The sequence below is a fragment of the Lagopus leucura genome, unplaced genomic scaffold (assembly GCF_019238085.1).
Source record: "Lagopus leucura isolate 7727_CA_CO unplaced genomic scaffold, USGS_WTPT01 Super-Scaffold_100001, whole genome shotgun sequence".
NCBI classification, from domain to species: Eukaryota; Metazoa; Chordata; class Aves; order Galliformes; family Phasianidae; genus Lagopus; species Lagopus leucura.
In genome coordinates, this window is record NW_024962262.1 from 12709840 (window position 1) to 12723811 (window position 13972).

Here is a 13972-nt window from a genome sequence, read left to right on the forward strand (position 1 = left end):
AGAATGGAAAGGAAGGAAGCCGCATCTGGGATGACTGCAGCTTGCTGAATTTGCAGAAGAAAAGAGAGGATAATCACTGAGTCAATCAGTAACACAACAGAACAGTCTTTTATTTCCCTAAAGGGCAAATCAGCAAATTTTACCCCTACAGTAAGAAAAAAGATGAATTAGTCAAACTATAGGGTAGGTGCTCATAAGTGTAACCACAGTAAATTCAATTGAAAACTATGGCATCTCAATTTTTATTTTGGTTGCAGTTCAATTGATAGTTTTCAAAATCAGTCCCTAAAATATATAATGAAATAAGAAATTGAGATCTTGATAGAGGGAAATTTCACCTACATTCTGACAAAGAAAAATGTTAATGAAGTCCCAAACTCAGTAGAGAGACAACACATGAAATTGCATTCTCTAGCACCTAGGACTCCTGATACACAAAACAAAGTTTGTGTGTAAGAAACATTTTGAAATCCCAGATAAATTCACTGACCTGACATCTCATCTAATTTTAGGCAAGTGAAATAAGTAAAAATAATCTAAGCTACTTCTCTAGCCAAAGGGAAACAGACACCATCTAAGGTAGCTCAGCAAACAGGAAGCAATTGTTGCTTGCTTATTAAAGATGAGCTGCTGACATAGCCATAAGTTACTTACTAAAGGCACCAAGACACAGTAAGTTACCATACTTGATTTCTTCCAGTACTGGACTCGCAGAGTCTTTATTTAACTTTATCTTTTTAAAGGGCAACTGAAATCTGTTATTCTACTGTTAAAGCAGTGAATATAGGAAATGCCATATTGCAGGCCATTTGCTAAACAAAACTGCTGTTAATCTGAGCACTCATACATTACAGAATTACTAATCTTTATCCTTAATCCCACAAGCATAGTGAAGGAGTTTCCTGGGAGAAGATGCAGGACAGAACGACAGATAATGCCTACAGCGTGCTACATAGCTTCACCAACCTCACCACCAAATAGCATCTGTGCACTGGCACGTGAACGTGTCAACTAAAATCATTTCTTGTGCTGACCTCTCAGAAATAATATGAATAACATAACCACGCCTTGAGATGCAGCATTTTCACAACTGTAGTGGCATTTAATCCATGCCTTTCCATAAGGGCAAACTGCCATCTTGGAATAGACTTCTGTTTACAGAGCACTGTGTCAGATACATGCTTCCTAACATTTTGTAGAGGTATATGTACAGCTATGACTTCTGTATATACGCATATCCAAAAACAGGCTGTTAAAAATAACCGCTGTAGCAACTGTTGTCACAAAGCATAACAATCTATAGACTTAACTAAGACATTTCAAAAGCATTACCTATTAATTTAGATAACTTTAAACACTAGCAGTTAGCAGATACATGAAAGCATGCATGGTGAAAATTCAACCATTAGAAATAAGTTAAATGTTATTTAATGAAGCATATGATTTTTTTTTTCAGTCCTAAAGTAACTCCCGGGTTCTCAATGTGCAGAAACTCTTGCCACATTTATTAAAAAAAGCAGCAATTTTAAGTAAAGACTTTCGTGTTAGAAATAGTCCACTACACAAATCTAAAAATTCTTTCTCCCACATATTATATACTTAAACAAATGCTCAAAGAGTAATACCATATTTAAAAGGTATTTGAATACCACTGTAGTTTTAGTAGCAGCAGCAGCATGTCAGATTCTCTATTAAAGCATCATTTAATATTTATGTCCAATTTTGAAAGTCAAATGGCATTTTAATATGGTCTTCATTTAGTTTGGCTCTAGCTGTCCTTTGTTCAGGCCTTTGCTAAGTCAGTATGAATGTCCCAAACACAGTTCAGATTTCAGACTACAAACATCTGTTAATGAAATGCAAATATCAAACTTAGTTATTCAATACTATTCATGAATGCACTAAGAGGAAAACTGAAGGCTAATCTCCTGGCTATGAGAAATTGCAATTAGAAGAAGTTTATGAATAAAATGAAATAAGATTAACTAATTTATATTTAAAAAATCAAATTGAAAGTATTAGTTATAAAAGTTTCAGCTACTTACTGAATTTAAAGAAAAATTATTCTAATATAGGAGGTTTTGGCAGTCTTAAGTATTGCTTGCTTCTCTGCATTACACGTGTTTTCCAGCAAGGGGAGGCCATACATCACAACATGCCTTTCTCTTTTAGACAGTAAAACAGAATTTTCGCTTTCTGAATCCATAGTTAAGTAGTTATGAAGTTATATATTATGTAGTTTCAGCAAGCTCAAGGTTAATAAATGCAAAGTATGTATTTTGTGTATTACAGTAAAGGAGAAATTTCCTTGTGAAAATTTTCATTTTTGTACTTTGCAATGCAAGTATATTTAATGTACTTAAATCTCATCAAGGATTGAGTATCCTAAATACTTAGCAGACAACATTATCCATCAGAAAAGCACCTTAACGATTTAACCTGCCTCTACTAATATATCTGACAAGAAGGGGTTAAACTGACTAGTGACAGGAAAAGCTGAAGTAAAGCTGAAAGGTTACAATCAGATACATCTGTGCTTGTTTTATTCAGTCCACATTTGTTTAAGTAACAGTGAAGTTATTATACTGTTATTTGCCAGATTAAAAACACCCCAGTGTTATGGATATTGGTTTTATGAGACCTGTTGCACGCTTTATAATCTGCCGGAAATTCTGCACTCCTCCTCCCCCATTACAGATCAGTAGCTAGAAACTACACCACAGAAGAAATTACACTGAGTAAAGTATTAAGATGCTACTGTGATGGCATTTCTATATCAAATGCTACATCTAGTATTACATTACATGTTACTCTATATACATCTAGTATTAGATATGGAAGTTGGCAGCCCTGCCTGCAGCAGGGGGGTTGGAGCTAGATGATCCTTGAGATCCCTTTCAACCCAAGCCATTCTATGACTTTATGATCTATACTATCAAGCTGCACAGCAATGGTGAACGGGTCTGAGTACTGGCCTATGAACATCCAATGCCATTAAGTTATTGCTTCCTGGCACAGTTTTGGTCTGTGCAATCCCAGCTCTCTCCTACGTGACATGTCTTGGTACAGCTGGGAATATCCTTTGCACAGGCAAAGGTGCCAAAAGGTAAATTGAATGAAGCCATCCTGTTTTGGAAAGCGAAAGTGTTTGCTTTGGTATGGATTTGAATCATGCTGTGCCAATTAACCTCAGTGCTGCAGAATGATTTCTGGTTCATTTTACTTCCTAACAGAGTAAGATATGCCCAAGACTATAAACAGCCTTTGAAAAACTCTAAATAGAAAGGCAACAGTCCTGATTTTAAAATAACACGAAAGACTGCAAAAGCAGTTTTCTGTTGTAACTGCCAAAGGTAATAAAAACTAATATTTGCATTTGTCTTCAGATTTGGATAACACAAGAGATGTACCTCCCCTAAACATATATGCACGAAGTAGTCTATACTGCTCACATCATCTAAAGAGTAAAACAAAAACAAATCTAGATTAACGTAGATGACATTATTTACTGAACTCTTAAAAATATCAACAAGATTAAGACTGAATCATAAACTGGTAGAAACTGGTAAATGACAACTGGAATTTACAGTAGTTTATGTCAACATACAGAAGTAAAAAGTGAGTGTAAAACTCAGATTACACTGGGATATATTATACTACCATACTCTGCAAATGTAAAATGACTATACAACCTGCAAGTCATGCAGAGAAAACCCTTCATGTTACCGAGTCCTTAGCCACTGCCAGCCTGCCATGACAGAAAATTCCTTAGCATATATAGAGATATATATAATCTTGAAGAGGTGTAACACATTTATTTTCCATAATAAACCTAAACAACACCAAGAAAAAATAATCTGATGGAGATTGTTATCTTGTTAATTAAAGTTTACTTCAAAAACGGCTTTCCAGCACAATTTTCCATCTGTGTGCCCTTAATTTGCTTATAACAAAAGCCCCACTAATACAATTCCTTATCTCTTAATCAGTTTTTAAAACTGTATCATTTGTAGTATTCTCAAAGCTTCCTAACTGATGAAAGTATATTATTGATATGATTTTTCTTGCAAAAACTAAGTATGTAAACAACATAATAAAGTTTAGCAGCTTAATGTTTATAGAATTTTATTTCCAATCACAGACTTCTGCATGTGACACCGAAACTGAAGTTAGCAGTAGTAATTACAAAACAAAGAATTTGAGTAGTTGAGTATTGGGTTAGCAAGGGCAAATATTGTTTATTTCCTGAAAAACAAAGCATTCTGGAAAAAAAGAAATCTAAGATTTACTTATTAAACAGAAAAGTAACTCAAGAAAGTTATTTCTGAATTAAAAGCAGTTCATAAGGAGGGAATAATACAGCTTAGAAGGTGTAGCATGCCTGAAGAGACAATATTACAAAGAAGAATCAACTGGGGAAAAAATGCTTATTGTAAGAAATCATTTACTACAGCAATAACCTTGTTTATCTTTGGTAACAAACAGCTGGAGATTCCATCCCAACTAGGTTACTGTTGGATGGATGTCAGTGGTCTCTTGCTTGTCTGACTCTTTCAGCTTTGTTTCTTCTTGGATTCCTTCTCTAATTAAGTTAGTTATACACCTGCATCAACAACTGCAGATGGGAACTAGATATTTTTAAGTCAGCTTTTACTTACAAAGTCATAAACCCAGAAAAGACAGCAGCAAAACTAATTGCTGCTTGAATGCAACTTTTATAAACTTGAAAATAGAAGTATATTCCAATCTGTATTGGAAATAGCTCTGGGAATAGGTATCACAGGAAAAGTTGGTTTGCCAGACTTGAACACAGTGACACTCTCCACTCATTTCCTTTTGATACCACATATTTTACAGAAAGTTAACATGCATCCCTTGAGGCGTTTGGTATTATAAACATTTGCTTAACAGTACTAGCTTTCATCCTTAGCCACATGGGACATTTGCTGCATACTGAGTTTTCTGAAAGCATAAAATCAAGTAAATGATGTATGGAACACCTACCATTGTCACTGTCTCCTTCAGATGGTATACTGTAGCTAAAGCTGTCCCATGTTTGTGCCTGTGTAAGTGTGTTGAAGGAGACAGGAGGAAGACTGAGGGATGGGTCTGCTGAAGGGGAGTGACAGCCAGTCCATGGTGGTGTAAGGACCGGGGTGGGGGAAGAGGGCAGGCAGCAGCATTGCATATATGGCGTTAGGGTTGCATGGCAATGAAGATGCAATTCAAAGGTGATTAATACAAAATGCGTAATTTTTGAAGAAAAGAATGAAAGAAAGGTGGTGCAGAATAAAAAGAACGAAAGGTTATATGTTAGTACTTGCAGATCAGACATTATATGTGCAGTTAAAGCTGTTAAGCTTAACAAGATCATTGTAACCATAGCATTTCACAGAAATTGTTTACAATCACGTTTTAAGAAAAAGTACCCATAGATTTTATGTTACAGTCTTGAGCCTGTGAATCAAATGGTAAATGCATCACTGAAGTTTCAGCGTTCTAAATTAAGTAGTTTGGAAAAGAAGAACTCAGTTATTTTTGCAACTGTTCAATGTGTATGTACATATAAACAAATTGTTACACTAACTTCCCAGCTAATTTCAAGAGGTAGCAAATACACGGAATTCTCATTTAATTCCCTGAATTCTTGTCCTGTTGAAATATGTATTGTAAGAACGTGCAGTAGAGATGTTTTCCTTTTGCTTTAATCACTTCATAGTTTATGCAGCACTACTTATATTTCTTGCTAATTCCCACAATGTTAAGACCAAGTTTACAACAGGCTCTAGGAAAGTTCTGGCAGACTTTCCAGTAGTAGAGATGTGCAACACCTCCAAAGGAGGATCCAGAGTCTGTACCACAAACCCTGGCAGACCTGCTCTGTATACAGCATTATAACAAGCACAAAATCACTGATAATTCAACTGGGCTCGCTCCAGCACACCAGACCTTCATCTGTCCAGAGAGGCTGCAACAACACAGCCTCTCCATCCTTTCTGCCTTCTGTCTTCCTACTACTAGTCATGACAGCACCTCCTTTTCTCCCCTCAAATCCTCCAGTGGACCTTCTCATTCTTTCCCTCCCATATCTTACTTCATGCTTGTCTTCTGATGTGATTGTGGAAAAGCTTTCCTCAAATCTCCACTCCATGGTGTTTCAGAAATGAACAACGACATCCTTAAAATATCTCATCCCTGTTTATCTTGTCTACACCATTCATCCTTTCAAAGCTTTCTACCGGCTTGCAACCTTTCATCACGTAATTTGCATCTCACCTTCCTTACCCTTCACAAAGATGTCACTCCTTAAAGAGTTCTTCCTGTATCTGATCCCAGTTCTCTATCATTTCTACCACCAAAATGAGTTCTTTCCTCACTTCTTGCTTTTCTGTGTATGTATTTCCACATCTCATCTACTTTACTGCACACACAAGTCACATCCATTCTCCTCAAACTAAACTGGAGATTACATGCTACCTCTGCTCTGAATGCTAAACTCTAAGCCTGAATCAACTGAAAACCACTACGTAGATCAAAAAACTGCAAAAACACGTAACAGAAGGAAGTCCAAGGTAAAGCCCAGTTCTCAATTTATGTAATTCCAAATTAGCAACAGGGAACTTAATTGTGTACTTTCTCCTTCTCTCAAAATTCTGGAATCCGCATTAACAAGATGATAATTGAGACAATGTTGTATAAAATTTCACTTTAGACTTTCCTCCACATTTACCTGTTCGAGAGTTCTCCCTTTTCAGATATGCACTTTTTAAAAGCCTCTTTATTGCTTCTGACTACAGAGACAATAGGTCAGCCAAACCTGAATAACCACAACACCACTCAAACTCCAAGCAGAATTCAACATGAGGTAACAGAACACTGATCTTTGGAAAATAATAAGCAGCCTTTAATTATACTGGCAACTAGGATTCAGATGATTTTCCAAAGTACACAGATAATGTATTAGGAACAAGATGTTTATATCTCATTTTAATGATTACAGCAAAGACTGCGAAACTCCATTTCTACAATTGGTATCACTTGATATTTTAATTAATTCATAAATCAAGTGCAGAAGATTTAAGTTTAGTAGCTATTTTGAGTGGCTCCATTTCAGAGCAAAAGCACATCCCAAGAACAAAACTTCTAATTGAACTTATAATTATTTATTCCTTTCAAGAATGATTTTTAAGGTTTTCAATTGAATATAAATTTGAGAAGCCCATTCCCTATAAAATATTTATAAGGATAAAATTATCTGATTTTTATTTATTTATTTTTTTTTTTTAAGATCTTATTACTGAGTAAACAACCAATCCTTAAAAAGACTCCATCAAGAAGTCAAACACTATTATCTTTCAAAACATTTTCTTTGGATACCAAGTCAACCATCAGATATGAATTTTCCCAATATTTTGGCTAGCTTTGAAATGAGAGATCTTCAGTCCTGTAAACATGCCAGAATGTACTAGTATAGCACATACTAACGCAGAAGCTTAAGCTACAGTGGCTTCTTCTGGAAGCACTTTACTTTGTGTGTGTGATTCTATTTTTATTTTTTTATTTTTTTTTTAAGCATAACCAGAAATCTAGGATATTTTACTTTCAGATTTGGAAGAGACATAAGTCAAGTCACTAAGAAACAATGAGGGGAACAAAATCAAACAGAAAGCAACATTCATTAAAAATAGATGAAAACAAACTGAAAATAAGCTCTCCAATTTCAGAAAGGTATGTTTGCATACATTTTCATGGAAAAACTGTTTCCAATGAGCTCTACTAAATTTTTCCCTAAGGTAATGAAGAACTTGAATGAAAAAGTTATAAAGTTAAACTATACACTAAGCTGAAAAACTTTTATGGATCACAAAACTGCTGGACCTCAGCTCAGCTTTGGGGCACTGAAGCAGTATGTAGTTAAGAACCGCGAATTAAGACAGTGAGAGAATGGTTCAAATTCACTCAAGACTTGTACAAAAAGCTGTAACAGAAGAACAGTGAAAGAACTAGTTGTGGCAAACTGGAAGGAAAGATGTGCAGGATTCACAAATGTGCCAGTATCTTGAGCTACAAACTACTTCTATCTGTATTTTTTTCTTAGGTGCTGGCAAAACAAATTTAAATACTATTTCTACTGCGGTTACAGAGCAGCAAGATGGAAGGAAAAAATATGCAGCATCCCTGCTCCATTGTAAGGTTTTATTTTGTCACACTGTGTTACATAGCTAATGTACTGCTGTTTTACCTGATGCTGGACTTCAGGTTTTGCTATTATCAAATTCAACTGCCTTACTGCAGTATAAATCTAAGGCAACACCACTGAAACTGCAAGCAATGAGGTAAAAGACTGCAAAAATGGCTCTCAGCTGGTGGTTCTGTAGTGTACAATAATGGAAAGGAAAACAAATTCAGATAAATGGGTTTTCTATATCCCACAGCTGTGACCAAACAACATTATAGTATTGGCATAGTCAGCGATTCAAATATATAAATTTGTACTGGTACAAAGCAGCAAAACAGCAGATTATAATCAACTGACATTAGTATTCAATGAGGTTACACTATTTCAGTATACAAGGGGGAACTGGAGGAGTTCACAGAATCACAGAAACACAAGGTTGGAAATGACCTGCAAGATCATCTAGTCCAACCACCCTCCCATTCCTATCAGTGCCACAAGCTACTAAACCATCTCTCGTAGCTCCTCATCCAGGCGCCTCTTGAACACTGCCAGGGAAGGCGACTCCACCACCTCCCTGGGCAGCCATTCCAGTGCCTGACCACCCTCTGAGAGAAAAAGTTTCTCCTAATATCCAACCTAAATCTCCTCTGGTACAACTTCTTGCCATTTCCTCGGGTCCTACTATTTGCCTGGGAGAAGAGGCCAGACCCTTTTGCACCACAACCTCCCTTTAGGAAGTTGTAGAGTGCAATGAGGTCTCCGCTGAGCCTCCTCTTCTCCAGACTGAACAATCCCAGCTCCTTCAGCTGCTCCTCATAAGACTTGTGCTCCAGACCCCTCACCAGTTTCGTTGCCCTTCTCTGGACACGCTCCAGGGCCTCAATGTCTTTCTTGTAGTGAGGGGCCCAAAACTGAACACAGTACTCGAGGTGCGGCCTCACCAGTGCTGAGTAGAGGGGGATGATCACCTCCCTGCTCCTGCTGGCCACACTATTTCTAATGCAGGCCAGGATGCCGTTGGCCCTCTTGGCCACTTGGGCACACTGTCGGCTCATGTGCAGTTGTGCAGGTCTGGGTCTCCCACCACTAGTCTTATAGGAACGTTGCAGAACACTGCAATCCCTGCAATCCAATCCTTCTGGAAACTCTCTAAGAAAGATTAGCTATGCTAATTAGCTATGCTTTTGGAAAGTGTCTTTTTCTCTTTATTTATTACTGTCATTGGATATAGAATGTCTTGAGACAACTGGTATGCCAAGACTAGGAAACGTGTGTTAAACTAACTTGAATCCAAAATCACAGTCTTACATTCATTCAATTCTCCTACAATACTGCTTCCAGTTCCTGGCATCAGATAACAGATCTGCCCAACTTCTATATCATAACAATGCAGGAAATTTAAAATGCTTTCTTTATGAAACAAGGTTTGTTCAATAACACTTTCTTTGCTCTGCAAACCTTCTTAAAAACAAATCTATGGGTACAATTTCCTAAAATACATTCAAATATGAAACTGCTGCCATTATTGCCAAGATATTTTGTTATGGAAGCTACAAGCTTATAGTGATTTACCAGCAACTGACTAAAACCATTTGTGGTGAATGCGAGAAAACAGAATTACAGCCACCGAATGCTGAAGCATACCTAAAATATTAAGGTTATTCTTTAGAGGTGATGTGACTTAACAGCACTGACAATCAATGCTGACCACCTTAGCCCAGAGAAGAACAGAGTTTACCTGTAATTTATCCTGCTTTCAAGGGAAGCCCTCAAATACATTCCAGTTTATTTTGTTGACTTCCTCCTACTTTTTTCCCTCCTCTCCAATAAAGTGCTGCATGTTAATGATGGTAATACAGATTTGGCACATTGCAAATTCGTTAAACTCAGTTGCAGGCTGAAGAAAACATCTCATCTTCCTCAAGCCACTTCTCCTTGCACAATTATAACTACTGAGAGACTCATGCATAAGCATTTTCTAAACAAGTCTGATTATTCACATATTATTTACCAACATATTTTATCATCTTGTATATTTATACATGTATATTGTTTATATGTATATTATACATGTGTATTAGCATGTGCTTATTTTTAAATGTGTGTGTGTGTATATAAAATTAATAAAACACCTGATTTATCAGTAAGGGGTAAAAACTAATGCACATAAAATACATTAAACAGAGTTAATACAAATTTGATCTCAAGTCAAGCATATAGACAATGTTCTAGCCTTCGGAATACAGAAAGTGTTTTCATCACTGAATTGTAAGAGAAAATGAAAATACAAGTATCTATTAATAGCACGGATGTGAAAAAGTACAAAAATTGATTGATTTTCTTTCCTACAATACCTGATCGTGGCTTCAGGCCAAAAGGGATTGTGTTGTTTGTAGTAGGAGACAGCGTTGGACTTTTATCTTTGTTCTGTATAATTTAAGAACATAAATTCAAATAAGAGCAGTGTCCAGAATATCACAGGGAAACTGACTGAATTAGCAATACTGCATGCTACAACTATTTCACCACAGTCTGATCACATAGCTTTGAACCTCTAACAATCTCTCAGTTTCATTCAATACCACTCCTTTACTGGAAAAGAACTTTCTGACTGAAGTCTGCAGCATATTGGCCCTAGCTATAAATAAGCGTGATTGTTTCTCAGTTTTCTCCCACAAAACCATTTGGTTCCATTCAACATACACTTTTGTGGCAGAGTACATTTAGAAGAACAAAACAGAGACAATTTTTTTTTCCTTAGATGTGTTTCTTACACTGAATCAGAATTACCATTCTGCTTAACTATTTCTCCTGAATTCTGCCTAAAATGCAGAAAGGTGGAAGTTAATCATAGACCTCACAGTAGAACCATGATGGTTATACCATGATAAGAAAGGAGAAGTCTTATAACCAACCTCCAGAAAACAAATCCTATTTAAAAAACGATTCATGAGAATGGAATCTATGGGAGTACCATCACCAACACCGGGTGCTCGTGAGTTTGTGAGGTGCTCATATACAGTGTAAAGTAGAGGAAGAAACACTGGTTTTGCACAGAAAATAGGAAGGTTCCATAAAGAGCCCACTGACCATCCACATGCTGAAGACAAACAAAATGCACTGTCATCTTACCTCATTGTGAGAGGGTTGGCCACTTGTATTCCAAACAATTACATCATTCTGCACAATTGGACAGAAAGAAAAAAGAAAGATTTTTTCAGCAAATGCATTGGTCATACACAGTCATACAGTATTCTAATCACGACAGTCAGAGACTCATTAATATTCAATACTTTTCATCTTCACATTTTTCAGCATTGTATTGGTTTTGTTTTCTTTACCACAACAATTTTCACAATTTATATATACTTTGATGCAAGGCTAACAGAAATACCACTTAAAAATTCTCCTGTGGAAATTATTCGCACAAATTTGTCTTTAATTTCTTATCTGCAGGCTCTCAACTGATTCTTAAGTGTGTTTGTAAGACTTGAATCTTTGTTCATTCAAGTGCATTATCTAACATTGTTTCACAGATTTTAACTGTTACCAGGAGTTTAATAGGGGAGTAAAAATTTTAAATATAGGTTTGAAGAGAGAAGCATTCTGCAAGCAATTCCTTTTGTAATTGCCATATAGCACACCTTTTGTTACCATTTTTGCTATAGCTAACCTGGAAACACGGAAATCATGTCAGTAAAATATCAAACAATTGTTAATTCTGTATAAATCATAACTCAGTAGAAATAGGATTGGCTTAGGTAAAATGGATTATAAATTCATTCAAAACCCTTTCATTAGGGCAAATTTTTTAATGGCGAAAAAGTGGAGATTAAAAATACAGCCCTCAAAATATTGGTCCCAGCACCTTAAGAATTTTCTGAAAGTTACTAAGATGGGAAGGAAGATTACACACACATTTTGATAAATGACCTTTCCTGGCCACTACTTTAGCTTGAAAAATAAAATATGATCCTCAGCTACCAACTTCTTTCACAATCTTACCTCAACCACTGTATTACCTACAATTAATAGAAGGAAATTTTAGTAATCTCATCCCTGCCAATTTCTACCTGGAGATTAGCATGTTTAAGCACTCCTATGCTCAGCGGTTGTCCTTGTGACAGACAAGCTAGTTAAATCTACACTGCAGGTCAAAACTCTCTCACAACATGCAAGTCACCAGTCAGAGCTCCAAATTTACATTCAACCTGAAAACTACAAGTGCTTACTGTATGCAGAATGATTAGATTTGCTCTTGCAAGACACATTTCTATTGAATGGAACATATCTTGTGCTTCCGCCTGCATAAAGGACTAGATTAGGCCCTCTACAAGTTTTTAGGAAATGTCCTCATTTAAAAGGTTTTTAAAATGAATCAGCAGCATTCTTGTTGAAGAGATTTGTTAAAATACAGAATGTGCACGTTGTGCATTCTGACATCAAATTAACTTTTTGTGTAACACATTAGCAATGTAGTTAAGAACCAATCCCAAATAAAGTATGTTAACTCCCATGTACAATACAAGAAAACCGTGGAGATACAAACTTTCTTTCTTTAAAAAAAAAAAAAAAAAAAAAGATAAAATTGAGTTACAAAAAGATCACAGGAGTATTTGCTAGTAATGATATTTGAAAAGCATCAAGATATACCAGTAGGTTTATGTTTGCATAAGATACACTGTACTAAAGTATTGTGAATGCAGGCAGAACTTTCACAGGTCGTTTTGTTCTCAGAATTCTCTTGCAAGAACATTCACAAACAACTAAGTCCTGAGGTAAGAAAGTATGAACCAAATATTTAAGCTTGAATTTTTCACAGTTCTTCATTTCTGGATCACTGAAATACAAAGCTGACAATATTTTTGATACTTTAGAAGTATCATCTCAACACACAGAGTCTTCTTTGTAATACAAAGCACGTTAAATTCATTGCTGCATACAAAACCTTAACCACATGAGCTGCGGTATTTGGATTAAGGGTGGGAAGAGAAACCAGATCATTGAAGATCCAACTCTGATAATACTTATTTTTGCTAATGATGTTTATTAGAAGAAAATATATCAATTTCAGCCTTTTTCTTGATAGGTCTTAATTAACATCCCATTTATATTCAGGTAAGGGAAAAACATAAATAAACAAAAGAAAAATACCACCACCAAAAATCCGAAAGGGCTTTAACTTCCCTACCAGTGAATGGAAGACAATGACTCATTCCAAATGTTTCCATATTTATTGTATCTAGACACCTACGTACCTGATTCAATGACCATTTTTCACCCTGTTCACATGTTTTCATTTCATTCTTGGCTTTCTCCATAATTAATTCCCTCCTCCTATGAAATTCTAGTTCCTCTTCAGCATTTTCTTTCTGAAAGATATATTACTCTTTAGGCTGTGAATCACTGGGAATAGAAGTGTATCTTTTTTTACATAACATTTTTATATCAGAAGTATTTCCAACAAGTACTGTGATGAAAAGCAAACTGTACAGTAAGCAGACACTACATCATTGCAGTTCCAGTGCTAAAAGATGGTCATTATGTCAATCTAAATAAACTTGGAGTATACTGAAAGGATTTAAAGAACAAAGCTAATATGAGGCATACTCAACATGGACTCATGAAGGGGAAGTCCTGCCTTGATAATTTGATCTCCTTCCATAAGATCACCTGTTAGGTGAACAAAGGGAAGGCAGCAGATGTAGTCTCCCTGTATTTCACTAAGGCTTTTGATACCACTCCTGACAGTGCATCCTTCTAGACACGTTGACCAACTTTGAGATAAAGAGA

The 13972-nt window shown here is 36.1% G+C and overlaps 1 protein-coding gene across 4 annotated transcripts in view; it reads right to left on the reverse strand.

The window, feature by feature from the left end:
* The window catches only part of LRCH1 (leucine rich repeats and calponin homology domain containing 1), a 118912-nt gene that overhangs the window by 25056 nt on the left and 79884 nt on the right, over window positions 1-13972 (reverse strand). For all 4 annotated transcript variants that reach the window (XM_042868541.1, XM_042868540.1, XM_042868539.1 and 1 more), the window contains 3 exons: window positions 13438-13551; window positions 11312-11359; window positions 10534-10606 (listed from right to left, as the gene is read on the reverse strand). In XM_042868541.1, the coding sequence (XP_042724475.1) occupies window positions 10534-10606; window positions 11312-11359; window positions 13438-13551 (235 nt within the window). The remainder of the gene's footprint in view (window positions 1-10533; window positions 10607-11311; window positions 11360-13437; window positions 13552-13972) is intronic.